Raw genomic sequence first — 27,015 nt, forward strand, 5'->3', positions numbered from 1 at the left:
GCTGACTATGCCAAAGCCTTTGACTGTGTGGATCACAAGAAACTGTGGAAAATTCTGAGAGATGGGAATACTAGACCACCTGACCTGCCTCTTGAGAAATCTGTATGCAGGTCAGGAAGCAACAGTTAGAACTGGACATGGAACAACAGACTGGTTCCAAATAGGAAAAGGAGTACGTCAAGGCTGTATATTGTCACCCTGCTTATTTAACTTCTATGCAGAGTACATCATGAGAAATGCTGGACTGGAAGAAACACAAGCTGGAATCAAGATTGCCGGGAGAAATATCAATAACCTCAGATATGCAGATGACACCACCCTTATGGCAGAAAGTGAAGAGGAACTAAAAAGCCTCTTGATGAAAGTGAAAGAGGAGAGTGAAAATGTTGGCTTAAAGCTCAACATTTAGAAAACGAAGATGATGGCATCTGGTCCCATCACTTCATGGGAAATAGATGGGGAAGCAGTGTCAGACTTTATTTTGGGGGGCTCCAAAATCACTGCAGATGGTGACTCCAGCCATGAAATTAAAAGACGCTTACTCCTTGGAAGAAAAGTTATGACCAACCTAGATAGTATATTCAAAAGCAGAGACTTTACTTTGCTGACTAAGGTCCGTCTAGTCAAGGCTATGGTTTTTCCAGTAGTCATGTATGGATGTGAGAGTTGGACTGTGAAGAAGGCTGAGTGCTGAAGAATTGATGCTTTTGAACTGTGGTGTTGGAGAAGACTCTTGAGAGTCCCTTGGACTGCAAGGAGATCCAGCCAGTCCATTCTGAAGGAGATCAGCCCTGGGATTTCTTTGGAAGGAATGATGCTAAAGCTGAAACTCCAGTACTTTGGCCACCTCATGCGAAGAGTTGACTCATTGGAAAAGACTCTGATGCTGGGAGGGATTGGGGGCAGGAGGAGAAGGGGGCGACCGAGGATGAGATGGCTGGATGGCATCACCGACTCAATGGACGTGAGTCTGAGTGAACTCCGGGAGATGGTGATGAACAGGGAGGCCTGGTGTGCTGCGATTCATGGGGTTGCAAAGAGTCGGACATGACTGAGCGACTGAACTGAACTGAACTGATCTGAATCCAGAATTATTTTTACCTTTCCTACAAAAAATAAAACATTTGGGCATAGGTCTTGAGTGAACTGTAAGTATTGATATTTGTTTTTGAAAGATTTTCATACTTTTTTCAAGACTTAACCAGAAATGCTGCTTCTGTTATTAATCAAATGGTCTTAATAAAATATACCAAGTCCCCCCCAAAAAAAAACATACTAGGAAAAATGTGGAAGGTGGGAAGGAGAATCTGTTAGAAGCCATTGGAAGTAATATCCTAGAGATTATGAATGGGTTGGTACCTTTGAAGTATGTTTAGGAATCTGTTTTTCAAATCCCTAACCCTTTAGAGAAAGCTGAGGACAGATGACTTGTGCACCTCATATATCTTGAGTCATACCTCCAAACATCAGTTTCTTCATGCTTAGCTTTTTTCCTGTTTAATTTTTATATCTATTTGCCTCTCACAATCAAGCCTTGATTCTTTCCTGGCATGTTATAAACCTTTGTTTCATGATTAGTTTCTCTTTCATTAGTATTGTCATCTAGCCAGCCTGGTGACTTCTATATTTTAGGTCATGGGAATTGGTATATAACCGCAAGGAAAATACACGTTTTTCAGTACGAGTGCCACAAATGGCAACAGGATCCCAATGGTCAGGAATAACCAATAATACAGAGATGCAATTAAAGGTTCGTACAGCATAGGTGGAGGTCAGGTAAATTTGATCCTTGCGATTCCTTGGAATAAAAGCTGGGACTTTAGACTGCTTTGAGAAAGAAATGAAACACATTAGAGAAAAATAAGATATAATGATAGAAACATTTTCTCCAACAACTTCGATTGAAAAAAATAGTGTGCCCAACAGTAGCAGTGAGTGATTCTGCCAAAAGGATCTTGGATTCCTTTTATATTTCCTACAGAATATATGAGTTTCTGGATTTTGCCTTCCACTTGGAAAAGTCTGACTTTGGAGCTTTAGAATGCTGTGTAGGGTTCTGTCTGCAAACCTGTGAGAAATGTTGCCTTTAGGAAGTTACTGGTAAACCTGCTAGAGGAACAGAGGAGAGGAAAGGGGAAAGATCCTTGAGTGTGTAGATGTGGTGGCCATCCGACCACAGTTAAGAGTCTCAACATTGGCTGCTCAACTTAGATCTGCCTGGTTTTTTCCCTTAACATCTACTTATTATCTTGTTCTGTGGCAGCTGGTGTCCTTGGACACCAGGTCGCATTTGTCTTTGGAATTGCCAGCCTTCCCACATCAGTTGTTTTTATTTCACTTTACCCACTTTTAAGGCCGTTTTGTAACCTGGGGTGTTGTCTGTGTCCATTTTGCCACAGGCTTTGTCTTTTTCTTTCATTGTTTAAGAGCTAGGAAAACTCAGAACTGGGGACTTTTTTATACTGAAAGACTGGGTCCCAAATTAAAGAAAGAGACAGCCCTGCAGTGGAACATTTGTGGAGCTTCACATTCTGTAACATTATGGTGAAAGGCTGACAGTGTTTCATGTGCTCTTTCCTAGAGGTATGGAAGGCTGATGACCAGATGGAGACGGACCACAGAAACCCAGATGAGCAGGCGAGGCCGTTTGTAATCTTTAAGGAACAAACCCCAACTGAAGAAAGAGATAATAATCTCTTTGGAAAAACATTTAACCTTAGCACAGACTTTGTTTCTTTAAGACAAGTACCCTATAAATATGACTTATATGAAAAAACTTTGAGATACAATTCAGACATACTTACTAGCAATAGAAACTATATAAGAAAGAAAGCAGATGACTGTAATGGATTTGGAAAAGCACTCTTCTATCTGAAACAAGAGAAAACCCATCCTGGAGTGGAATACTCGGAATATAATAAAAGTGGGAAAGCCTTCAGCCATAAAGAAGCCATTTTTAAACACCAGAAAATTAGAAATTTGGTACAACCTTTTATCTGTAATTATTGTGACAAGGCTTTCTCATTTAAATCACTCCTCATTAGTCATAAGAGAATACATACTGGAGAAAAGCCTTATGAATGTAATGTGTGTAAGAAAACCTTCTCCCATAAAGCAAACCTCATTAAACATCAGAGAATTCATACCGGGGAGAAACCCTTTGAATGTCTGGAATGTGGAAAAGCATTCACCCACCAGTCAAACCTCATTGTACACCAGAGAGCACACATGGAGAAGAAGCCCTATGAATGCAGTGAATGTGGCAAGACATTTGCCCAGAAATTTGAACTTACCACACACCAGAGAATTCATACTGGAGAACGACCCTATGAGTGTAATGAATGTGCAAAAACCTTCTTCAAGAAGTCAAATCTCATTATACACCAGAAAATTCACACAGGGGAGAAACGCTATGAGTGCAGTGAATGTGGAAAATCCTTTATCCAGAACTCACAACTCATTATACACATGAGAACTCACACTGGAGAAAAACCCTATGAATGCACTGAGTGTGGCAAAACTTTCAGCCAGAGGTCAACTCTTAGATTACATTTGCGAATCCACACAGGAGAGAAACCGTATGAGTGTGCTGAGTGTGGGAAAGCCTTCAGCAGGAAGTCCCGACTCAGTGTCCATCAGAGAGTTCACACGGGGGACAGACCCTGACACTGCAGCCCATTTGTACCAAGGAGAACCCTTCCCTTGGGGAGGAACCTCACAAAGGTGCTGAAGGAACATGGGAACTCAGGCAGTCTATCGACGCAAATGTGTAAAAACGGGGTCCCCTAAGAACAATATTGTACCAACAGTTAGGTATGATACCCAGGTAAACAGTATGTACCAGAATATATCCAACTGTAAATAGACAAACTTCCATGTATTACAGTGAGCTTTTAGAAATCCTGAGTGAATTATTCAGTAATGAAGTATTCTGGGCAGCATAAAGGAGCTAAAGACAGTACTCTAAGGATTCAGTGGTTATGTGCAAGAATATGCCGCACACACAAAACACTGTATTTTAGATCTGCGCATGTAAATTTAACAGACACTGAGAGTTTGACATTCTTGTCCTAATTAGGACATCCAAACACAATTTTCCACACTGAGCATCACATGTTTTCCAGTACCTTACAATCCAGGATGCATTCCAGAGAGCATACGTTTTCTCCTCTTGCGGGCACACTGTTACTGAGTTACCTCGTCAGTCAACAGAAGACAGTGTTGTTGACGTTTTAGCCTTCTGGGTTTGCTGAAGACTTCCCAGAAGTATTCCTGACACATAAGTATGCAAGTGTGAGGTAACAGAGAGAGTGAAAAGGAGGCAGTGTGCAGCACAGAACACACGGGCTGTGTAAAGAACAGCCGCACCCAACGTGTGCTTGTGTTTCACTGGGGTATTTACGTACAAATGCATGTCTTACCAAAATACTGTATAACCCAGGAACCACTTGTATTCTGTGTTTCCTTATTTCTCTTACTATTTTATACATTGTCTTGCAACAAATAGAATGTGTATGTAGTTCGTGTCACATTTCAGAGACTTAGAGAAATAATTTATTTTAAGTAACTGTCAATAAATGTCTTATTGCTTTTAAAAACTTCCATGTGCATAGTCCACTTTAGAAATAAACTTTTGCAGAATTCTATTTAAAGGAGATAGTTCTACTTCCATGAGTTTCACTGTCATCAACCAAAAGCATTTCCCTTTGGAATGTGACTTGGTGTGAGTTCTTTTAAAGGCTCACAAACACTTTATTAACCTAAAAAATTTCTCAGTTTTGCACAACTCAAAGATATCATTTTAGGCCTCATTTCAAATTCACAAGTTCCTTTCCTTATTCATCACAGATCATGCATTGATACAGCAAATGGCTGCTGTAACTGGCCTTTCTTGTAGGTGTTTTTGGAGATTATTGATGTGCTGTGACTGTATATGAACATGAGTGATTTTCTGAACAAATCTGTCAGAATATCCATGGTCCAGTAAGTCTTGTCTTTCTAAACTGTCATCTCCTACTGGCAAGGAAGCAGCGGAAGAGGGTAACTTAATACACTGCTGTTAGAAATACAAATTGTGACAGCCTCCTTGGGGATAATTATGACTCTGTCTTTTAACATCAAAAACATACATACAGTTGCCCCTTGGACAGCACTGGTTTAAAATGTGCAGGTGCATTTATCCACGATTTTTTTCAGTGAGTATGTACTCCAGTCCTCCATTGGTTGAATCTGTGGATGCAGAACCTCGAATACAAAGGACCGACTTAAGTTATACTTGGGTTTTCAACTAAACTGAAGGTCTGTGCCTTTATCCCCTGTGGTGGTCAAGGGCCAACCCAGCAGACTTGCTTCTGGGAATCCATCCCTAAGAAAAAAAGTGCCAGCACCTTAAACTGTATGTTTATCAATGTATATTGTATTTTCCTGTAAGGGAAAAAGAAACAATATGAAGGACCATTGGTAAGGGAATGATTGAATAAACTGTGATAAAGATGTACCACAGCTAGAACGCAATCATGGAAAAGAGAAAGCGTGTAGGGGCAAGTGCCACCAGGACAGATGGACAGATGGGGTGGGTAAGTATGTGTGTGTGTACACCAGGATAGACGAGAGGGTGAGTGTGTGTGTGTACACCAGGACAGATGGGGTGGGAGAGTGTGTGTATGTGAGTGTACCGGGACAGATGGGGTAGGGGAGAGTATGTGTGTGTATGTACACTAAGATAGATGGGGTAGGGGAGAGTGTGTGTACACTAGGACAGATGGGGTGGGGGAGTGTGTGTGTGTACCCCAGGTCAGATGGAGTAGTGGACAGTGTGTGTGCACCAGAACAGATGGGGTGGGAGAATGTGTGTGAATGTGTGTACACCAGGGCATATGGGGTTGGGGAGTGTGTGTGTGTGTGTATACACCAGGACAGTTGGGGTTGTGGAGTGTGTGTGTACACCAGAACAGATAGGGTGGGAGAATGTGTATGAGTGTTGTACACCAGGACAGATGGTGTGGGGGAGTGTGTGTGTGTACCCCAGGTCAGATGGAGTAGTGGACAGTGTGTGTGCACCAGAACAGATGGGGTGGGAGAATGTGTGTGAATGTGTGTACACCAGGGCATATGGGGTTGGGGAGTGTGTGTGTGTGTGTGTGTGTGTGTACTCCAGGACAGATGGGGTTGTGGAGAGAGTGTGTGTGTGTGTGTGTGTATACACCAGGACAGATAGGGTTGTGCAGTGTGTGTGTGTACTCCAGGACAGATGGGGTTGTGGAGTGTGTGTGTGTGTGTGTGTGTGTATACACCAGGACAGATGGGGTAGGGGAGAGTGTGTGTACACCAGAACAGATGAGGTGGGAGAGTGTGTGTACACCAGATGGGGTGGGTGAGTGTGTGTGTGTGTGTGCATGTACACCAGAACAGATGGAGTGGGAAAGTGTGTGAGTGTGTGTACACCAGGACAGATGGGGTAGGGGAGAGTGTGTGTACACCAGAACAGATGAGGTGGGAGAGTGTGTGTCAGTGTGTACACCAGGGCATATGGGGTTGGGGAGTGTGTGTGTGTGTGTGTGTGTGTGTGTGTGTGTGTGTGTGTGTAGACCGGGACAGATGGGGTAGGGGAGAGTGTGTGTATACCAGAACAGATGGGGTGGGAGAATGTGTGTGAGTGTTGTACACCAGGACAGATGGTGTGGAGGAGTGTGTGTATGTGTGTGTACACCAGGACAGATGGGGTAGGGGAGAGTGTGTATACACCAGGACAGATAGGGTTGTGCAGTGTGTGTGTGTACTCCAGGACAGTGGGGTTGTGGAGTGTGTGTGTGTGTGTATACACCAGGACAGATGGGGTAGGGGAGAATGTGTGTACACCAGATGGGATGGGTGAGTGTGTGTGTGCATGTACACCAGAACAGATGGAGTGGGAAAGTGTGTGTCAGTGTGTACACCAGGACAGATGGGGTGGGGGAGAGTGTGTGTCAGTGTGTACACCAGGACAGATGGGGTGGGGGAGAGTGTGTGTCAGTGTGTACACCAGGACAGATGGGGTGGGGGAGAGAGTGTGTGTGTGTGTTGTACACCGGGACAGATGGGGTAGGGGAGAGTGTGTGTACACCAGAACAGATGAGGTGGGGGAATGTGAGTATGTGTGTATACCAGGACATATGGGGTGGGGAATGTGTGTGTGTGAGTGTGTGTACACCAGGACAGATGGAGTGGTGTGTGTGTGTGTGTGTATACCAGGACATATGGGGTGGGGAATGTGTGTGTGTGAGTGTGTGTACACCAGGACAGATGGAGTGGTGTGTGTGTGTGTGTGTGTGTATACCAGGATAGATGGGGTGGGTGAGAGACAGCAACTCTGTGTGTGTGTGTGTGTGTGTGTGTGTGTGTGTGTGTGTACACCAGAACAGATGGGGTGGGGGAGAGTGTGTGTATGAGTGTGTGCACAGCAAAGTTTGTAAAATTAAAAGCTGTGTTAATTTATGTAGGATTTTATGGGCCTGGAGAATAGAATTCTCTGAAGTAAAAAATCTACTTAACATTATTTTCAAAAATGGAGATTTTTCATGCTTTCCTTAGTCGCTGACATTTGTCTGGACTGGAATGCCACCATAGCCCTGAAAGTGGGCACATCAGCTAGTGAGAGGTGCCCAGCGCAGCCAGGTGCTTGCCCTCTGGCCCGGGCCAGCGGCTGGCTGTCGCGTGTGCCCAGCCTTTGCGGCCGTGCTGTGCTCCTTAGCCTGTGTTCCCAACAAAGCGCACATTTGACAGCCACTGTCCACATGATGGAAGCTTAAAAAAAAAAGCTAATAAAGACAGAAAAACCATTGGAAAAAAGGCAGGGAATGTCAAGGTTATTATTACTTTAAATTAGCAAATTACAGTGCTTTGAGAAAATCCAACATAACCGCCTTTACAGCTGCACAGATGACCATCACGGTGACTGTCCTTTCTCGAGCTGTTTGCTCCCAAAGCCCTAGAAATCCAGATCAGAGCTCCTCAGGTCTCCTTTTTCAAGCGTTTCCTTTTTCGATCCTCATACAGCGGACTGGTTTTAGAGGAACCTCCTCCTAAAGATGAGTTCTTTCAGCCTGGACACAGGGCTGTGTTCATCAGCCTCAGAGCAGGCTGGGAGCTGGGGCTGTCTTTTCACTGGTAAGTCGCAGCCCAAGAACAGGCAGACTGCACGGTAAACTCCCTATCTGGACTCCAAGCCCCACGCCCACGTACCCGGCCCTGTGACCTGTCCTTACTCCACTGATTTTATTTATTTTTTATTTATTTATTTATTTTTTTTTTTTTGGAGAGTTTTCTGTCACTTCTTTATTGGGGAGGGGGGCATCCTTCATACGGATCTGTGCTGGTCCCTACGTGCACACAGACGGGTATACGTGTATGTACACACATCTGCACGAGGTCAGAGGTCTGGTGGGCTTGGGGCGTCAAGCTCTTTACAAGAGGGCGTTAGAAAGAACCCGATTCCAGAAAACAGGGATGTCTGAGGTTGTGGCCCCACGCTGGTGGGAAGCCAGCTCTGTCTGATCCCCAGTGCAGCTGGGGGCCTGGGGCTGGGCTGTGAGAGCAGCGCAGTGGTCAGCGCCTCCAGCCCACCACCCTGCCCTGCGCTGGTGGCCAGGCCCAGCCTTGCCCTCGAGGCAGACCCTTGGGCTCTGCGGGGAGGAGGCCTGAAGACCCCCAGTACGCCATGGCACCACTCCGTGGGCCTGTCTCCACGCCAGGCCGTCAGAGGACCACCCTCCGGTCCAGGTGATCCCCACGGCCGCTCCGCTGGTGCCTCACTTCCAGGTGCTTCTTCTGGACCCGCTCGAAGTGCTGCAGCAGCTCCGCGTAGTCGATGCTTGGGGAGTCTGCTTTCTGCGACTTGGGTGCTGCCTTCAGACCGTCTTCGGTCTGCAGCAGCTCAGGGTTGGGCACGCACTGCAGCCGGTGCGATAGCAGCTGGAAAGCGCTGCTCTGCGGCAGCAGCATGAGCAGGCCGTACAGGGCCTTGATCAGGTACGGGTTGCTCTTCACGTCCAGCAGCTGCAGGCGCAGGTATGTGAAGATGGGGCACTCAATCAGCTGCACCAGCTTGTCCACCTCCGTGAGGAAATCCATAGTGACCTCCAGGTCCCCGAACTTCTGGATGAGGTCGTAGGCGTGCCGGTAGTTCTGGGTGAGGAAGCAGAGGGACACCGTGGTGACGGGGTTGTGGCACCAGGAGCGGTACAGGCAGCAGAACAGGTTCCGGCTCTCCGGGGTCTTCAGGTCCTTTAGCTGGTTTCGCAGCTGGAAGAGCTCCGTGGAGGTCAGCAGGATGGTGTTGAGGGTGTGGACCATGGTCGAGGCAAACGTGAGGTCCTCCTCCCGGAGCAGGATGTCTGCCAGCGAGTGGAAGATGCTCTCCGCGTGCAACAGGAGGCAGAGCTGCCTGATGATGAAGGCGCCTCTGACCTCCAGGAGCTTCCGCTCACTGCTGAACCTCTTGAGAAGGTTGATCATGAACTTGTAAAAGTAGGAGTTCATGGTCGGGGTGGAAGGAGAACACTCCAAGCTTTTGGTACCGGGTGTGTTCAGCAGGCCGGCTCTGCCAGGGGTGGGCGCCTGGAGCTCCGAGTGGCTGACCCGGAGGTCAGGGCCATCGAGGGGGCCTGGGTCATCTGTCTGGCCTGCAGGGGAAGAAGCAATTTCTGCCAGCACCTCCAGATCCTTCAGGATAACCTCGTCAGACTCGTCCGACAGCGTCTGCAGGAGCACGGGGAACAGGCTGTCCGTGTGCCGTGACATCTTGCGGGGGGTCTTGATGTACAGGTGGTAGAGCCACTTGAGGACGGCGATCCTGGTCATCATGCCGATGGCCGTGTCGCTGAGGTGGCAGTTCAGCACCTGCACGATCCCGTCCAGGTGGAGGGTGACGGGGGCCCTCTCCGCGTTGGCTGGAGTGAAGACACTGAGGCCATTACTGAAGCTAGAGTCACAAGAACCATCAGGCCCTCCGCTGGCCGGCCCCTCCTGCTTTGCTGCGCAGTCCTCGGGGTTGGGGCCTGCCTGCTTCTGCACCACTGGCCTGGGCTCACTGGGCTCGTCGTCCTCGGGGGTGACCAGCTTCATCAGGCTCTGGTTGCAGACATTGGCCACCTCCTTGATGTTCCTCTTGCGGTCGTCATAGGCCAGGCAGGGCAGGACGGCGGTCAGGATCCCCGAGGAATAGGGTAGCATCACGCGGCCGGCCAGCTGGATGAACTCCCGCAGCCAGCACATGGCCGTCAGCTGGATCAGGTCATCCGTGGTCTGGCAGTGGATCACCAGGATGTTGGCCATCTCAGCAAACTTAACACTCGAGGGGTTCTTCTTCGTTTCCTTCAGGAACTCCCCAAGGACCACCTCACACATTTTCCGGATCTCTTTGCCATTGTCGCCCAGGATCTGGAAGAGCCCGTCCAGGATCTCTGGCAGGTAGTCCAGCAGGTTAATGTCAGGCACGGACTCCAGCACCAGGATCCAGGAGATGATGAACTGCCGGGCGTACTGGTTGTTGGAGTAAATCCTCTCCCGCAACAAGGGGATGAAGCCCACCAGGTCAAACTTGTTGCTCTCCGTCACAATGTCCTTTAAGAGGCGGTCTAGGAGCTCAGATCCGCTTTTCACATTGGGGTCTGGGTCAGCAGCCAACTTGCTCAGCCCGTCGAAGAGCACATTGAAGTGGGGCAGCACGGCGCCTCGGGCCACCTTGACGATGTTGTAGAGGGCCTCGCAGGCGTAGTAGCGCAGCCTGCTGTCCGCGTCGTTGAAGCAGGTGAGCACCGGCTCGATCAGCTCCTTCAGGTAGAGCCCCGAGTCCTTGCCCAGTGCAATGGAGCAGGCGGCCAGGCCGATGAGCCCCCCTTTCCGGCTGTGGGGGTGCTGAGACAGGGCAAACTCCTGAGATAAGGTCTGGATCACATGCTTGATCTGCACCGTGTTGTTCTGGGCCACGAACTCCCGGACTAGCTTCTCGATCTCCAGGGCAGCCACCTTCCGCTTTTCGTAGAGCTTGTCGTTGAGGGCGCGCACGATGTTGGGCGTGAGAGGCGCGAAATCCTTCTCCGGGTTCATGGTAGCAGCGCGGGTGCGCCTCCCGGAGCCCGGCGGCTCCTCAGCCCGCGGCAGCCGGGGCCGCGCCGGGGCCAGGGGCGTCTGCGGCTCCGCGCTGCCTCCGGCGTCGGCTCATGGGCCACGCCGCCTCAGCCCGAGTCTCGCGGGGCCGCGCGCCGCCTCGGAGCCCCGGCGTGGGCCTCGTTTCCGTCCCCCTGCCCCGGGCCAGCCAGCAGCTCACAAGATCAGTGACTCCACTGATTTTAATTAGACATTGGTTTCCCATTTCCATAGATAATTTTCCATAACTAGAGTGCTTGAGTGCCTTAACTTCTCCACATCGTTTTATGCTATGTAAATCCACAGTTGGGATCATCTTCGTGGCGTAAAGCCGGCCTGGCTGAGTGGAATTGGCATCGCTCTCCTGTTGGTCTCAGGACTGGTCAGACACGGGGAACAGAGCTCAGCACGGAGATGTGAGACACGGGTCCTCCCCGGGAGGCTCGGCTCGGTGCGGCGTCACTGGAGGTTTATCCCGGCAGCCCTGCTGTCTCCTCTCACGTTCTAACCTCTCGGGCACAGTCCGTCCTCATCTCTTCAGCTGAGGGACCGACACACCGCCCCGTTCCCAGCAGGGCAGCTGGTGTGGGCAGTCAGGACGCTGTGCCCTCCTGGGCCGTGTCGGGCTCGACCCCTTACCTGAAGTCAGGTCCTGCTGGGTTCCCCAGCTCGGCTGGGTGCTGGTGACCGTCTTCTCCGCAGGTTTGCCCTCCTCCTGCCCCAAAGAGAGGCCGCCCTCTGGCCCGGACGCTCACTGAATCAGGCCACGTGTGACACGTTTGACTGAAGGAGAGCCCACCTCTCTCGGTTTTAGGACAGTCAGGATGTTAAAATGCGATGAACAAGCCACAGCACACCTCCACAGGTTAGAGACTCGTGAAAGAACCCAGAGATGGGCACCGGGGAACTTACGGGAGCGTAAACCCAGGAGACGTCGGGACCGTGGCTTGTGACGCGAATCGTGGGAGTGGATGTGGGACATTCATTCACGCCAAAAAGACATCGCGAGCACCAAGGGAGTGGGCACTGCGGGGAGACGTTGGGGAACAAAAGGACGCCGTGATGGGGCTCCTGCCCTTGGAGTCTTTACATGTTGGTGGAATATCCGAGAGCAGACACTCGGAGCAGAGGACGGGCTCCATGAGGCTGAACTGCCGGTACCAGCTGGGCTTGTCCCTATGAGAAAATATGAGAAGCCACAATGGGGCTTTAAACAAGGAGTAGCATCATCTGCTTTTTAAAAAATAAATGAGCTTCATGCTAACAGGGAGGAGAATTTGGGCAGAGCTGCCCAGAAGCTGAAACCCCCACTTAGAAGCCTCGGATGGAGTTCTGCCCGTTTACAGCTCCTGCCTGGATTGCTTTCAGAACTTCAGAGAGGAACCGAGCTTCCCTCTGTCCCTGGTGGCTGGCAGGTAGACATCAAGACATCACCTTGCCAGGATCCAGGGTCACTTCCTTCCGCTTCCATGGATCTGTTCTAGTGTCTTCCGGCATTTGCCCCATTCCTCCTGCCTCCAGCCTAACAAAACCCCTGCGGATTACCTGTGCCCACCTCAAAACTTGGGATTCCACACCCCGAAAACCACTCTGAGCAGTGAGTGCAGGTTGTCTGGGGCTGACCCCAGCACCTCTCCTCTGCGCTGGGGGCTCAGCGCGGGGAGGTCTCCTGTGTTGCGCGGGTTGCTGAGGCCGCTACTGAGAGAAGGAAAAGGACCAGTGGAGAGAGAGCAGGGCTGCGCGGGGCGGTCCCTGCGATTCGAGGGCGTCCTGGCTTGGAGACAGCAGGAGGCCTGGGGGGCAGTGGCTCACGACAAGCCCGGCTTCCGCTGTGCTGAGGACCAGCCTCGGGGCGACCTGGCTTCTGGAGACAGGCAGCCTGAAGAGCGGGTAGAGGATGGCCAGGTCTGGGGAAGGAAGAGGCCGCTGAGGGGTGCCCTGCGGAGACAAAACTTGTCATCAGTGGAGCGGACCACCCAGAGGAATGGATGGGAAAACATGACCTCAAGGGGGTCAAGCTGGTGAGGATGTCAGCATGGCTCCCCCGTGGCCTCGGGAGGTCAAAGGCTAATAGAGGTCAAATGACAACAACAGCAACAGCAGCTACCACCAGACTGGTTAGTGGACGTAATAATAGTGAGACAGGCTGGCACCTGGACAAAGGTCTCCTCGAGGAACAAAATACCAAGAAACCATAAGGGGCTATAAATAACTGCATGCGGGGGGCACTGGGCAAATTCTGGACAAAATGATACCAAAAAAGACCCCCAAAGTCTGACACTCTGGAGAGCTGAGATCAAAAACAGGGTGTCAGGAGCAGGCGAGTACAGCGCGTGCCCCCGAGAGGGCTGGCGACCCTCTACGCCGGCCCCTGGCTCCACCCCTGGGCCGACCACTACCCTCAGCCCACACGGGGAACCAGCGGCCCCCTCGCAGAGCTAGCCGGGGGTGGGGTGGGGCCTGTCACGTGGTCTCAGCCCCTCCTGCTGCAGCAGGGCCCTCGGTAAAGCCCCACCCAAATTTCCTTCCGGCCTTTGGTCCGTTTCTAGTGACTGGGGCAGGCCAAGAGCCCTGGTTGGTGTCAGACTTAGTGACGCCCATCGTGGGGCACTTGTCCCCTTCTAGGGAGGGGACCTGGGCACCTCCGAGGCCCCAAGTGCAGGGGCCCCATGGGTGACAAGTGGCCGCCTGAACGCCTTGTTTCCTCATCACGTTTGGCAAGGCTGCCTTCCTGGCCCCTGGGCCCACAGGACTCTCATTCAGGAGACACTCTGCCCTCCCCTCTGTCCCTCTCTCTCTCCTCCATCCTCTCCCCCGGAGAGTGGACGTTGGGCAGCCACAGCATCACTCTCTGAGCTTGTGAGCCATGCCCTGGCGGCGGGCTCCCCTGGCAGGCGACAAGCAGAGGCGTAGGGGCTCACCCACACAGTGCAGACTCCGGTCCGGCGGGCTCTCCCCAATGGGAGCTTCTGAAAGGCGTGCAAACCCCCTCTCGTGTCGTGGCTGGGTCTGATCGTCCCTGACTTCTGTCTTCCTGCCGTCTGTCTCTTTCTCAGTCTTTCCTGTCCCTCCTCCCTTAACGTCTCCCTGGGTCCTCCAACCTACACTCCCATTCCCTTCGTCCTAAAGACTTCTTCTCTGTGTCTGTGAGTTTCTGTCATTCGTATCTTTGTTTTAGGCTTCCCAGGTGGCTCAGCGGTAAATGCATTTTCAGAAAAAAAAAAGAAAAAACAATGCACTTTACATTTCAGGCTCATGTCATCTGGGAACTATTCAATATTAATATCTGGTATTAAAGCTAGTTTAAGCTTGCGGGTTTAATTAACACAGACCTGGCTTTAGAGCATCAGGTATGATACTGTCATTATGCCTAGGGTTGTGGAAGTGAGTGCATATTGTTTCTGTTATGAAATTTGTCAACAGGGAAAATAAACTGACATGACTAACCTTTTAAGTAAATTTAACTGAGATAAGAACTTTTTGGTAAACTCTGTAGGAATAATTAATTATCTTTTGAAGATTTCCATCTAAACTAGTCCCTCCAAACTTTGGTAACTTAAATCTAAGGAATTCATTTAATAGCCAGGCCATTTCATACAAGAAAAGGGAAACGCAAACTCCACTGTAGCACTGCCTGGACTTCATATAAGCCGGGGGGATGGAGAGAAAATGGGTGTCTCAGTTATAGTTATATAGGCCCCCCAGCTGGCACTAGCGGTAAAGCATTCACCTGCCAATGCAGGAGACGCAAGAGATGCAGGTTTGATCCCTGGTCGATAAGATCCCCTGGAGAGGGAAATGGCAGCCCGCTCCAGTATTCTAGCCTGGGAAATCCCGTGGACAGAGGAGCCTGGTGGGCTACCATCTTTGGGGTCACAAAGAGCTGGACATGACTGAGCATGTCCACATATAAGTAATGCCATACAGTATTTGTCTCCGGGGCCTTCAAGGGTTTCCCTTATAGCTCAGATGGTGAAGAGTCTGCCTGCAATGCAGGAGGCCTGGGTTCAGTTCCTGGGGTGGGAAGATCCCCTGGAGAAGGGAATGGCAACCCACTCTAGTATTCTTGCCTGGGAAATCCCGTGGACAGAGGAGCCTGGTGGGCTACAGTCCATGGGGTTGCAAAAAGTTGGACACAACTGAGCGACTAACATTTTCACTTTCATTCAATTACAATACCATCTTACAGCTGGATTTTCCTGTCCCAAGATGGGAGAATGGACTGAGGTTCCCATGTTCAGGCATTCATGATTCTTTACCAAAATGCTCCTCTTTGAGGTTGCTATAATCAAAAGCCTAGGGAATTATCTCTTTCTAACCTTCTCAATTCCAGTTGAGCTATTTCAAATCCTGGAAGATGATGCTGTGAAAGTGCTGCACTCAATATGCCAGCAAATGTGGAAAACTCAGCAGTGGCCACAGGACTGGAAAAGGTCAGTTTTCATTCCAATCCCAAAGAAAGGCAATGCGAAATAATGATCAAACTACCGCACAACTGCACTCATCTCACACACTAGTAAAGTCATGCTCAAAATTCTCCAAGCCAGGCTTCAGCAATACGGGAACCGTGAACTTCTAGATGTTCAAGCTGGATTTAGAAAAGGCAGAGGAACAGAGATCAAATTGCCAACATCCGCTGGATCATGGAAAAAGCAAGAGAGTTCCAGAAAACATCTATTTCTGCTTTATTGACTATGCTAAAGCCTTTAACTGTGTGGATCACAATAAACTGTGGGAAATTCTGGAAGAGATGGGAATACTAGACCACCTGACCTGCCTCTTGAGAAACCTGTGTGCAGGTCAGGAAGCAACAGTTAGAACTGGACATGGAACAACAGACTGGTTCCAAATAGGAAAAGGAGTACGTCAAGGGTGTACATTGTCACCCTGCTTATTTAACTTATATGCAGAGTACATCATGAGAAATGCTGGCTGGAAGAAGCACAAGCTGGAATCAAGATTGTCGGGAGAAATATCAATAACCTCAGATATGCAGATGACACCACCCTTATGGCAGAAACCAAAGAAGAACTAAAGAGCCTCTTGAAAGTGAAAGAAGAGAGTGAAAAAGTTGGCTTAAAGCTCAACATTCAGAAAACGAAGATCATGGCATCTGGTCCCATCACTTCATGGCAAATAGATGGGGAAACAGTGGACACAGTGATAGACTTTCTTTTCTTGGGCTCCAAAATCATTGCAGATGGTGATTGCAGCCATGAAATTAAAAGATGTTTCCTCCTTGGAAGGAAAGTTATGACCAACCTAGATAGCATATTCAAAAGCAGAGACATTACTTTGCCAACAAAGGTCCCTCTAGTCAAGGCTATGGTTTTTCCAGTAGTCATGTATGGATGTGAGAGTTGGACTGTGAAGAAAGCTGAATGCCGAAGAATTGATGCTTTTGAATTGTGGTGTTGGAGAAGACTCTTGAGAGTCCCTTACATTGCAAGGATATCCAACCAGTCAATCCTAAAGGAGATCAGTCTGGGGTGTTCTTTGGAAGAAATGATGCTGAAGCTGAAACTCCAGTACTTTGGCCACCTCATGCAAAGAGTTGACTCATTGGAAAAGACTCTGATGCTGGGAGGGATTGGGGGCAGGAGGAGAAGGGGACGACAGAGGATGAGGTGGCTAGATGGCATCACTGACTCGATGGACATGAGTTTGGGTAAACTCTGGGATTTGGTGATGGACAGAGAGGCCTGGTGTGCTGCAGTTTATGGGGCTGCAAAGAGTCGGACACAACTGAGTGACTGAACTGAACTGAACTGGACTGAAACTTCCCCAGCTCTCAGGGGTTGGGGAAACCAAGTCTCCCCTGCTTCTCCAGAGCCAGTCACTTCCCCAGATCCCTCTGGTGGGTCCCAAACTCCAGCCCCTGTGTCCCTTTATGCCCTCTGTAACCCCATAGGGGAGAGACTAGTCCTCTGGGCAACTTGTAGTGGAACTTTGTATCACCCAGGATCAGGGCAATATGCTCTCTTAAAGAAAAAGTGAAAGTGTTGGTTGCTTAGTCGTGTCCGACTCCTTGCAACCCCAGTGATGGTAGCCCACCAAGCTCCTCTGTCCATGGGATTTCCCAGACAAGAATGCTAGAGAGGGTGGCAATCTCCTCCTCCAGGGATCTTCCCCACCCTGGGATCAAACCCAGGTCTCCTGCATTGCAGGTGGACTGTTTACCATCTGAGCCACCGGGAAGCCCATGTTCTCTTAGGGAAGTGGTAAATAGCAAAGAGGCAATCAGAATACATAGGCCCTTCTCTTGCACCGATTGAGCCCAATGCAAAGACTGGGCCGGTTCCTTGAGGACTCCAGCAAGTTTGCTGAAGGGTTTCCGGCTCTAACTCTGGCCTGTGACTGAACTCGGAAGGATGTCCTAGCAGTGCACTCCAGTTGCTGTGCTCCTGAGGAAACGCAGAGAGCCAGGCGGCAGTCGGGGGCACATGCTGGCCAGCTTGCCAGGGACCAACCCAGGCATTTTGTTATGGGTGGAGTCGGAGTCCCAGATCAGGAGCCCCAGCGGAACTGTAACTCTCGGGAGGGAACAGAAGCTGGGAAGCTCATGACTCAGTGTGTATAGAAGGGTCAGGAAAGCGTATCAGAAGCCAGTTAACTATGAAAAGGTTAAAGTAGTGATCCTAGATTAAAAAAAAATCAGTCCTCTTTCAGGGACGCCTTGTGCAGGCTTTCAGAATATTCACAAATCCTGATCCATCTGCTCCTGAGAGTCAACGCAGCTGGGATGACACCTCATCAGCCAGTCTGCCCCTCATTTTAGGCACAGTCTCCAGAAGTCACACTGAGGCCCACAAACCCCGATTTCCAACTCCTAGAGATGTCGGTTAGGGTATTAATAATCAAGAACAAGCTGAGGAGGAAGAGAGAACCCAGCGTGAAAACACACAGGCCAGGGCTCAAGCGAAACTGATGGTCATACCTGTCAGCCATGACTTGTGACCTCAGGACAACCCAAGGGGCAAGGAAGTTTCACCCTCTGCCAGGAGGTAAGACCAGCCAGGGAAATGCTTCAAAGGCAAGTCACCGGCCCGTGGGCCCTGAAGTGCCTGAAGGAGCCCTCAGCCCCTGCCAGCCTGCAGACGGACAGGTCGTTCCAAGCGGTGCTGTCCCCGTCCTGAAGGGGCGCAGGGGTCTTGCTCCCGAGATGGCCACGCCGATACCTGACGGGGCCCAGGGCTTCTGGCGGCTCCCCCACAGCCAGGTGTCTGTCTCCAGCGGGGAGCCCTGGGTGGTCCGTGACGTGACAGGTAAGAAAATCAATTCTCCAGTTGATACCGGAGTCACCTCCTCTGCCCTGCCTTCTCACATTGGGCCGCTTTCCTCCAAAAGCTGTACTGTGAGCAGAGTCCCTGGAAAGCCTCACACCCGTCTCTTTACTTGGCCTCTCAATCTCCTTACTAGGCCTCTCAGTTTGAATGAGTCTCCTCCGTCCATGGAATTTTCCAGGCAAGAATACCGGAGTGGAGTGGGTTGCCATTTCCTTCTCCATCTTCCCAACCCAGGGATCGAACCCAGGTCTCCCGCATTGCAGGCGGATTCTTTACCTGCAATGCGGGAGACCTGGGTTCGATCCTGGCTTGGGATGATCCCCTGGAGAAGGGAAAGGCTACTCACTCCAGTATTCTGGCCTGGAGAATTCCATGGACTACAGTCCATGGGGTCGCAAAGAGTCAGACACGACTGAGCGACTTTCACTCACCCACTCAGTTTGAACAGTGTTTGACCTCATGTGGCTTTCTGGTTATGTTGGGGTGTCCTGCCCCACTACTGAGGAGACACCTTCCCGGCTCCCTCAGAGCCACAGTACAGTTAGGCCCCAAGCAGCCACTTTCTTGACAAATCAGCTGGAAGAACAAGAACCTGTTCCCAGCCATATTCTACATGCAGTGAACCTGAAGTTTAGGACAAAGGAATCCCTGGGGACGCTATAAGCATCCAACCTGTAAAACCTAGCCTTAAGCCAGAAGTCGCTTATCCTAACGAGACAGGACTGCATAAAGTTGGAAGCAAAATAAGATTTACAACCTCTCATAGATAAATTCTTAAAAACATGGCCTCTTGGTACCCTGTCAGTCTCCTTGTAATCCCCTGTTCTGCCTGTTGTTCGGCCAAATGGGGAATGTCGAATGACACAGAACTTCAGAGCAGTGGATGAGGCAGTGACCCGATACTCCCCCTACGGCCAATTCTTACAGCGTATTAGTCCAGATTCCTGGAGATGCCAAGTGGGTCCCGGTGCTTGACCTCAAGGATGCCTCCTCTTGAATCCCAGCTCACCCCTCATCTCTGTTTGCCTTTAAGTGGACTAACCTCTACTGGGGACAAACGCAACGATGTACCTGGACAGATTTACTTCAGGGCTATCGGGACAGCCCACACTCGTCCACACACGGCCTAGGAGAGCCACTAAGGGACATGCACGTAGAAGGAGCCACGATGCAGTGCACAGGTGATGTGCGGGAGAAATGCAGCCAGAACGACAACCAGCGCCACCGGCACCAGCCATCAGCGAATCTGCAACGATGCATGGAGACCCCCATGGAGAAAAGGGGGGCCCCTACGCTGCTGCTGGGAGTGGAAGCCTCTAAAAAGTCACAATGGAGAACGGTATGCAGGTCCCTCACGTAACAAAAAGCAGAGCTAGCCTAAGACCCTGCAATCCTGCTCCAGGTCCTGTATCTGAGTAAACCATCCATCCGAAAACACACATGCAGCGGAACATTCAACACGACACTACTTAGACAGCCAAGGCCTGGACAAGCGCCACGGCCTGGACAGGCAGTGACCTTCCCCAGGGGGACGGACTCGTAAGATGCGCCCTGTATATTCCATGGACTATCAGTCATCAAGACAGAAGGGAACCATGCGGATCGCAGCCACTCTGATGGACCTGAACGTGATCACGCTAAGTAGGACAGAGAAACACAAAGACCACATGAGACCGCTTAGAGGCGGAGTCTAAAAATGGATACACATGAAGTAATTTACCAGACAGACACAGACTTGCAGAGTCAGACAACAAACTCTGAGTTACCCAAGGGAAAGAGAAAGCGTGGGGTGGGCAGAGATAATTTAGGATGCTGGGATTGAACCATATACTTTCAGATTTGACAGACAGAAAGCAAGCATATGAATAAGGATGTATGGGATAGAACAAGGAACTCTGTTCAACTCTCTGTCATAAGCTAGATGGGATCAGAATCCAAAGGAAAAAAACAAAAAAAAAACCAAACCATGTATATGTATAATACAATTAACTTGCTGAGCACCTCAAATAAATACAACATGGTAAAACAACTCTATTAGAAAATAAATATTACATGAAAGATAACACAAACGCCTAATTTATCCTTGCGCTTTGGTCCCGTCCATGGGTCCGTCCATGGGTCCTGAGCAGGCTTGCCTCCCAAAGTGGGGCTTTAATCGGTGGGGGAGCTGGAGACGACGTGCCAGCAAACGGGGCCCCCAGGACCTGAGGTGCCCGGTCCCCTCCGGATAGGACCACAGGCGTCACACCCGGTCAGGCCCTCCAGGGAAGGCAGCACGCCTACTGCACCCAGTAAATGGTGGATGCTCTGGACTGGAAGAGCTTCCATCAATAGCCCCATTTTCACCTCTGCTGGTGGTGGGGCTCCCACTTCTAGCCTCCTTCCTTAGAATCACTCCTGACACCTAACAGGGACAGATGCCTCTGCACAGCTCTCTGGAAGTGAGTGGGATCTGCTGAGGACTGAAGAGTGAGGGCCAAGAAGCAGTGACGCTCGACGCAATGGGCGCCTCTTCTGGCACTTTATACTTCAGCCAGGGAACACGACCGTCGCGAAGGCTCAGGTAGCCCCTGTTCACCGACTGGGACGCGAGGAAGTGCTGCCACCTTATGGCCGTTAACTAGAACAACAGCTTTAAAACTGGTGCTTGTGTTTTATTGCTAACAGCCACTATGGAGAACACCCTAGTGGAGGTGACGGAATTCCAGCTGAGCTGTTTCAAATCCTAAAAGATGATGCTGTGAAAGTGCTGCACTCAATATGCCAGCAAGTTTGGAAAACTCAGCAGTCGCTACAGGACTGGAAAAGGTCAGTTTTCCTTCCAATCCCAAAGAAAGGCAATGCCAAAGAATGCTCAAACTACCGCACAGTTGCACTCATCTCACATGCTAGTAAAGTAATGCTCAAAATTCTCCAAGCTAGGCTTCAACAGTATGTGAACTGTGAACTTCCAGATGTTCAAGCTGGATTTAGAAAAGGCAGAGGAACCAGAGATTAAATTGCCAACATCTGCTGGATCATTGAAAAAGCAAGAGAGTTCCAGAAAAACATCTATTTCTGCTTTATTGACTATGCCAAAGCCTTTGATTGTGTGGATCACAACAAACTCTGGATAATTCTGAAAGAGATGGGAATACCAGACCACCTCACCTGCCTCTTGAGAATTCTGTATACAGGTCAGGAAGCAACAGTTAGAACTGGACATGGAACAACAGACTAGTTCCAAATAGGGAAAGGAGTACGTCAAGGCTGTATATTGTCACCCTGCTTATTAAACTTATATGCAGAGTACATCATGAGAAACGCTGGGCTGGAAGAAGCACAAGCTGGAATCAAGATTGCCGGGAGAAATATCAATCACCTCAGATATGCAGATGACACCACCCTTACGGCAGAAAGTGAAGAACTGAAGAGCCTCTTGATGAAAGTGAAAGAGGAGAGTGAAAAAGTTGGCTTAAAGCTCAACATTCAGAAAACGAAGATCATGGCATCTGGTCCCATCACTTCATGGCAAATAGATGGGGAAACAGTGGACACAGTGATAGACTTTCTTTTCTTGGGCTCCAAAATCATTGCAGATGGTGATTGCAGCCATGAAATTAAAAGACACTTGCTCCTTGGAAGGAAAGTTATGACCAACCTAGGTAGCATATTAAAAAGCAGAGACATTACTTTCCCAACAAAGGTCTGTCTAGTCAAAGCTATAGTTTTTCCAGTGGTCATGTATGAGTGTGAGAGTTGGACTATAAAGAGAGCTGAGCGCCAAAAATTGTTGCTTCTGAACTGTAGTGTTGGAGAAGACTCTTCAGAGTCCCTTGGACTGCAAGGAAATCAAACCAATCAATCCTAAAGGAAATCAGTCCTGAATATTCATTGGAAGGACTGATTCTGAAGCTGAAACTCCAGTACTTTGGCCAGCTGATGCGAAGAGCTGACTCATTTGAAAAGTCCCTGATTCTGGGAAAGATTGAGGGCAGGAGGGGAAGGGGACAACAGAGGATGGGCTGAAGGGCATCACCGACTCAATGGACATGGGTTTGGGTGAACTATGGGAGTTGGTGGTGGACAGAGAGGCCTGGTGTGCTGCAGTCCATGGTGTCGCAAAGAGTCGGACACAACTGAGCAACTGAACTGAACTGAACCTGTGGATGGACATTTTTGTTCTTTCCATGCCTTGGCTATTGTAAATAGGGCCACGGTGGAGTGCACGTGTCTTTTTGAAAGATGATTTTGTCCAGATATGGGCCCCAGAGTGGGAATGCAGTATCTTAAGCTAGCTGTTTTGTCATTTTGAAAGGAACCCGCATCAGTCAGTCAGTTCAGTTGCTCAGTCATGTCTGACTCTTTGCGACCCCGTGGACTGCAGCATTCCAGGCCTCCCTGTACATCACCAGGTCCCAGAGCTTATTCAAACTCATGTCCATCGAGTCGGTGAAGCCATCCAACCATCTCATCCTCTGTCATCCCCTTTTCCTGCCTTCAGTTTTTTCCAGCATCAGGGTCTTTTCAAATGAGTCAGTTCTTTGCATCAGGTGGCCAATGATAACATAGGATGTTGAGAATAAACTATACACACTTTTAAATACATAAATAGAAGTAGGTCGTACTGAATAAATATGTACGGGACAGAACAAGGAATTCTATAATAAGTCCAACAATCTGTCATAAGCTCCATGGCTGAAGAGAACCTCAAAAAGGACAGATACATGTGCGTGTAGACCTGAATCAGTTTGCTGTACGCCTCAAACAACATTGTAAATCAGCTCTACCCCAATAGAAAATAAAAATCACGTGAAAGGATAAGACCGAAAACAACTGGCTACTTTTTCCCTTTGGGTTCGGTGGCCTGGGCTGGAGTCACCTTCTGGACTCTGAGCAGGGCTGGCTCCCAAGGCTGGACTTCAGGCTGGGGAGCTGGGCGTGATGTGCCAGCAAAGGAGCCCCCCCTTGGCTCTGGAGCGCCTCGTCCCCTCTGGATGGGACCACAGGCTTCGCACCCAGGCAGGCCCTCCCATAGCTACACCCAGCCTTTTGCACCCAAAAGTGGTAGAGGCTCTGGGCTGGAGGAGCGCACCTCAGTCATCCTCTGCTGGGGGTGCTGTTCCCACTTCAGCCTCCTTCCTTAAAGTCACTCCCGAGAGCTACATGGGACAGGTGCCTCAGGACAGCACTCACCGGCAGTCTGGGATATGACTGGGGGGAAGAATAAGGGGCGAGAATCAGTGATGCTCGCGGCCTTGGGTGTCTGTTGTGGCACTTTGTACCCTAGTTTACAGCCCAGGAACAGGGCTTTCGCTAAGGCTCAGGCCGTCCCAGTGAGCGGCGTGGGCACGTGCTGCCCCTTGTGGCCGGTAACTGGAACCACGACTTTAAACAGCTGCGTAAAGGCACCTTTCCTCAGGAGACCTGCGATGCTCTAAATGCTGACAGCAGCCTCAGGAATCACTCTGAGGCAGGTAATACAGAAAGAATTCCAAGTGGGGCCGACTTTCAGGGCCAATCTCAAAAGGCAAATCTGGCTCACACTTAGGAAAAAAACACAAAATCTGAAACTGAAAAGACCTCTGCCTCCCTAAGACAGAGAAATGCAAACCATAACGGCCACCAGCTGTCATCTGGTAACAGTCCTCACCAAATCCACAGACAGTGAGTGCTGGAGTCGGTGTGGAGGAAAGGGGACCCTCCTACGCTGCTGCTGGGGGTGGAAACCGCTGAGAGCCACAGTGCAGAACATCACGCAGCTCCTTTCAGAACCACAGACAAAGCCAGCCTAAGAGCCTCAATCCCACTCCAGGGCCTACACTGGGCAAAACCATCCTTCAGAAAGACGCGTGCACCCTAGCGTGCACCGCGGCACTATGTACAATTGCCATGGCGCAGAAGAAACACAAATTCCCATCCACAGATGAGTGCGCACTGAAGATGGACTGCGTATGCAAGGGACTGCATCGTTCAGGATGTTGGGAGTAAACCACTCACCATTTCAGATAGGACGGATAGATAAACAGAATACTGGAAAGGACTACTGGATAGAACAAGGAACTCAACACCATGTCATAAGCTATATGAGAACACTGTCCAATAAAGGACAAGCACGTGTGTCTGTGTAACTGAATCGCCCTGCAGTACACCTAAACAAACAATGCTGTAAACACACTCTACTCCAGTACACAATATAAATTACATGAAAAGATAAAAACGGAAACAGATGCCTACATTATTCCCCTTGGCGTTGGAGACCCAGGCTGGCGTCACACCCTTGGTGCCTGAGCAGGGCTGGTCCCCAAGCCTGGGCTTTGGCCCATCAGTAGGAGCTGGGGAGGGTGGGCCAGTAAACAAGCCCCACCTTGGATCCTGGGTCCTGGGTCCCCCCGGATGGGACCAGAGCTTCCCCCTAGGCAGGTCCTCCTATTGCTAAGTCAACCCCCCTGCACACAAAAATGGTGGATGCCGTGGCCAAAAAGAGCTTTCAGCAGTTACCCTACCTCTGCTGGTGGTGGGTTCCCACTTCAGCCTCCTTCCTCAGGGTCCTCCATCGTACCTACTTGGGACAGCTGCCTCCGTGCAGCACTTTGGAGAGGGTAGGGATATGTCTGAGGGGTGGGGGAAGGATGGGGCAAGAAGTAATGACACCCGAAGCCTTAGGTGTCTCTCTACGTTACAACCCAGGAACATGACCACTGCCAAGGCCTGGTGCCCCCATTAACCAAGGAAGGCAAGAGGAAGTGCTGCCGCCTTGTGGCCTTTGTCTGGAACAACAACTTTAAAACTGCAGCCTACGGGTACGTTTTACAGGAGGCCTGTGGCTTCTAACTTTGGCCACCTGATGCGAAGAATCGACTCATTGGAAAAGACCCTGATGCTGGGAACGACTGGAGGCGGGAGGAGAAGGGGACGACAGGATGGGATGGTTGGATGGCATCACCGACTCGATGGACATGAGTTTGAGCAAGCTCTGGGAGTTGGTGAACGACAGGGAAGCCTGGTGTGCTGCAGTCCATGGGGTTTCATAAAGAGTCGGACATCACTGAGTGACTGAACTGAACTGTGGCTTTTAAATGACCTCCACCAGCAAGAAAAATCCAGCTTCAGGAAATAGAAAAAGAAATCCAAACAGGGCCTACTTTCAAAACTCAACTTTAAGAGGCAAATTTAGCTCACACTTTTTAAAGTACCTGAAAATAACTTCAGCCTCCCTGGTTCTTAGAGAAATGGAAATCAAAACAATAACGATCTATTTCCAGATACCAGTCATAACCAGATCTACCAACAATAAATGCTGGAATAGGTGTGGAAAAAAAGGAAAGCCTCCTACGCTGCTGCTGGGAATGGATGTTGCTAACAGCCACTGCAGAGAACATCATTCAGGTTCTTTTGAAAATGACAGAGCTAGCATAAAATCCTGCAGTCCCACTCTGAAGACTATACCCAAGCAAAGCATCCTCAAAAAGACACAGGCACCCCAACCTTCACTGCAGCACTATTTACAAGAGCAAAGACGTGGAAGCAGACAAAGTGCCCATCCACAGATGAATGGCTACTAGAGATGTGCTACGTATACGCAGTGGACCATTAGTCAGCCATAAAGAAGAACAGACCATGCAGTTTCCAGCAACATGGAAACTGGTGTCAATAGTCTCCACATCCACGGGCGGTGGGGTTTCCACTTCAGCCTCTTCCTCAGAGCTGCTCTAAGTCAGCTGCCTCACACAGCACTTAGCGTGTGGCTTATGTCTGCAGAAGGAAGAATAAGGGGCAAAATGTAACGATGCTCAAGGCCCTGGGTGTTCTGGTTCCCTGCTCTCTAGTTTACAGCCCAGGAGCATGCCTTTTACTGAGGCTCTGCTTGCGCAGTTCAGGAGTGCGGCTGAGGGACGTGCTGCCGCCTTGTGGCTGTTCATTGGAGCAACAACTTTAACACCAGACCTAATGAGCACATTTTCTTCAGGAGGCCCGCAGAGACCAACTGCCGCCCACCTATCCCCACCCCTCCCCACTCCCCCCACCCACCCCACCTCCCCCACCCATCGTCGCCCACTCCACCTCCCCTACCCCCACCCCCCGAGAAATAGCTTGCAGTAGGTAACAGGAAAAGAATTCCAAACGGGGCTGACTTTCAGGGTCAATTTCAAAAGGCAATTTTGGCTCACACAGGACAAAACAGAAACCTGGACCTGAAAAGAGCCCCAGCCTCCCTCATTCTTAGAGAAATGCAAACCATAATATACAAATGCAAACCGCAACGCAAACCAGTATAACGAGCTGTCAGTGGGCACCAGCCCTCAGCAGATCAACAAACTGTAAATGCTAGAGTCGGGGTGGGGGAAAGGGAACCCTCCTACGCTGCCGCTGGGGGTGGAAACTGCCAACAGCCACAACACAGAACATCACGTAGCTGCTTTCAGAAGGAAGAACAAAGCAAGCATAACATCCTGAAATCCCACTCCAGGGCTTATATTTGGACAAAACCATTCTCCAAAAAGACACCTGCACCTCAACGCCACTGCAGCGCTACTGACTGCAGCCAAGGCATGGAAGCAGCTGAAACTCCCATCCGCAGAGGAGTAGACGCTGGAGGGGGCTGTTACTCAGCCGTTAAAAGAAT

General features: G+C 50.0%; 2 protein-coding genes across 3 annotated transcripts in view; one reads left to right on the top strand and one right to left on the bottom strand.

Annotated features, from left to right (window-relative positions):
- ZFP1 (ZFP1 zinc finger protein) overlaps positions 1–4,380 on the top strand; it is a 28,392-nt gene extending 24,012 nt beyond the window's left edge. The window contains exon 5 of one of the 2 annotated variants that reach the window (XM_068992772.1): positions 2,582–4,380. In XM_068992772.1, coding sequence (XP_068848873.1) covers positions 2,582–3,666 — 1,085 coding nt within the window. In that variant the 3' untranslated portion in view covers positions 3,667–4,380. The remainder of the gene's footprint in view (positions 1–2,581) is intronic. The other variant, XM_068992773.1, reaches the window with a different exon arrangement.
- A 3,942-nt stretch (positions 4,381–8,322) lies between these two features.
- Positions 8,323–11,085, bottom strand: LOC138096207 (protein VAC14 homolog). The gene has a single exon (XM_068992295.1). The coding sequence runs from the start codon at positions 11,083–11,085 to the stop codon at positions 8,734–8,736; it is 2,352 nt and encodes a 783-aa protein (XP_068848396.1). The 3' UTR covers positions 8,323–8,733.
- Positions 11,086–27,015: the final 15,930 nt, after the last annotated feature.

This window comes from Capricornis sumatraensis, chromosome 20 (assembly GCF_032405125.1).
Source record: "Capricornis sumatraensis isolate serow.1 chromosome 20, serow.2, whole genome shotgun sequence".
Taxonomy (NCBI): Eukaryota; Metazoa; Chordata; class Mammalia; order Artiodactyla; family Bovidae; genus Capricornis; species Capricornis sumatraensis.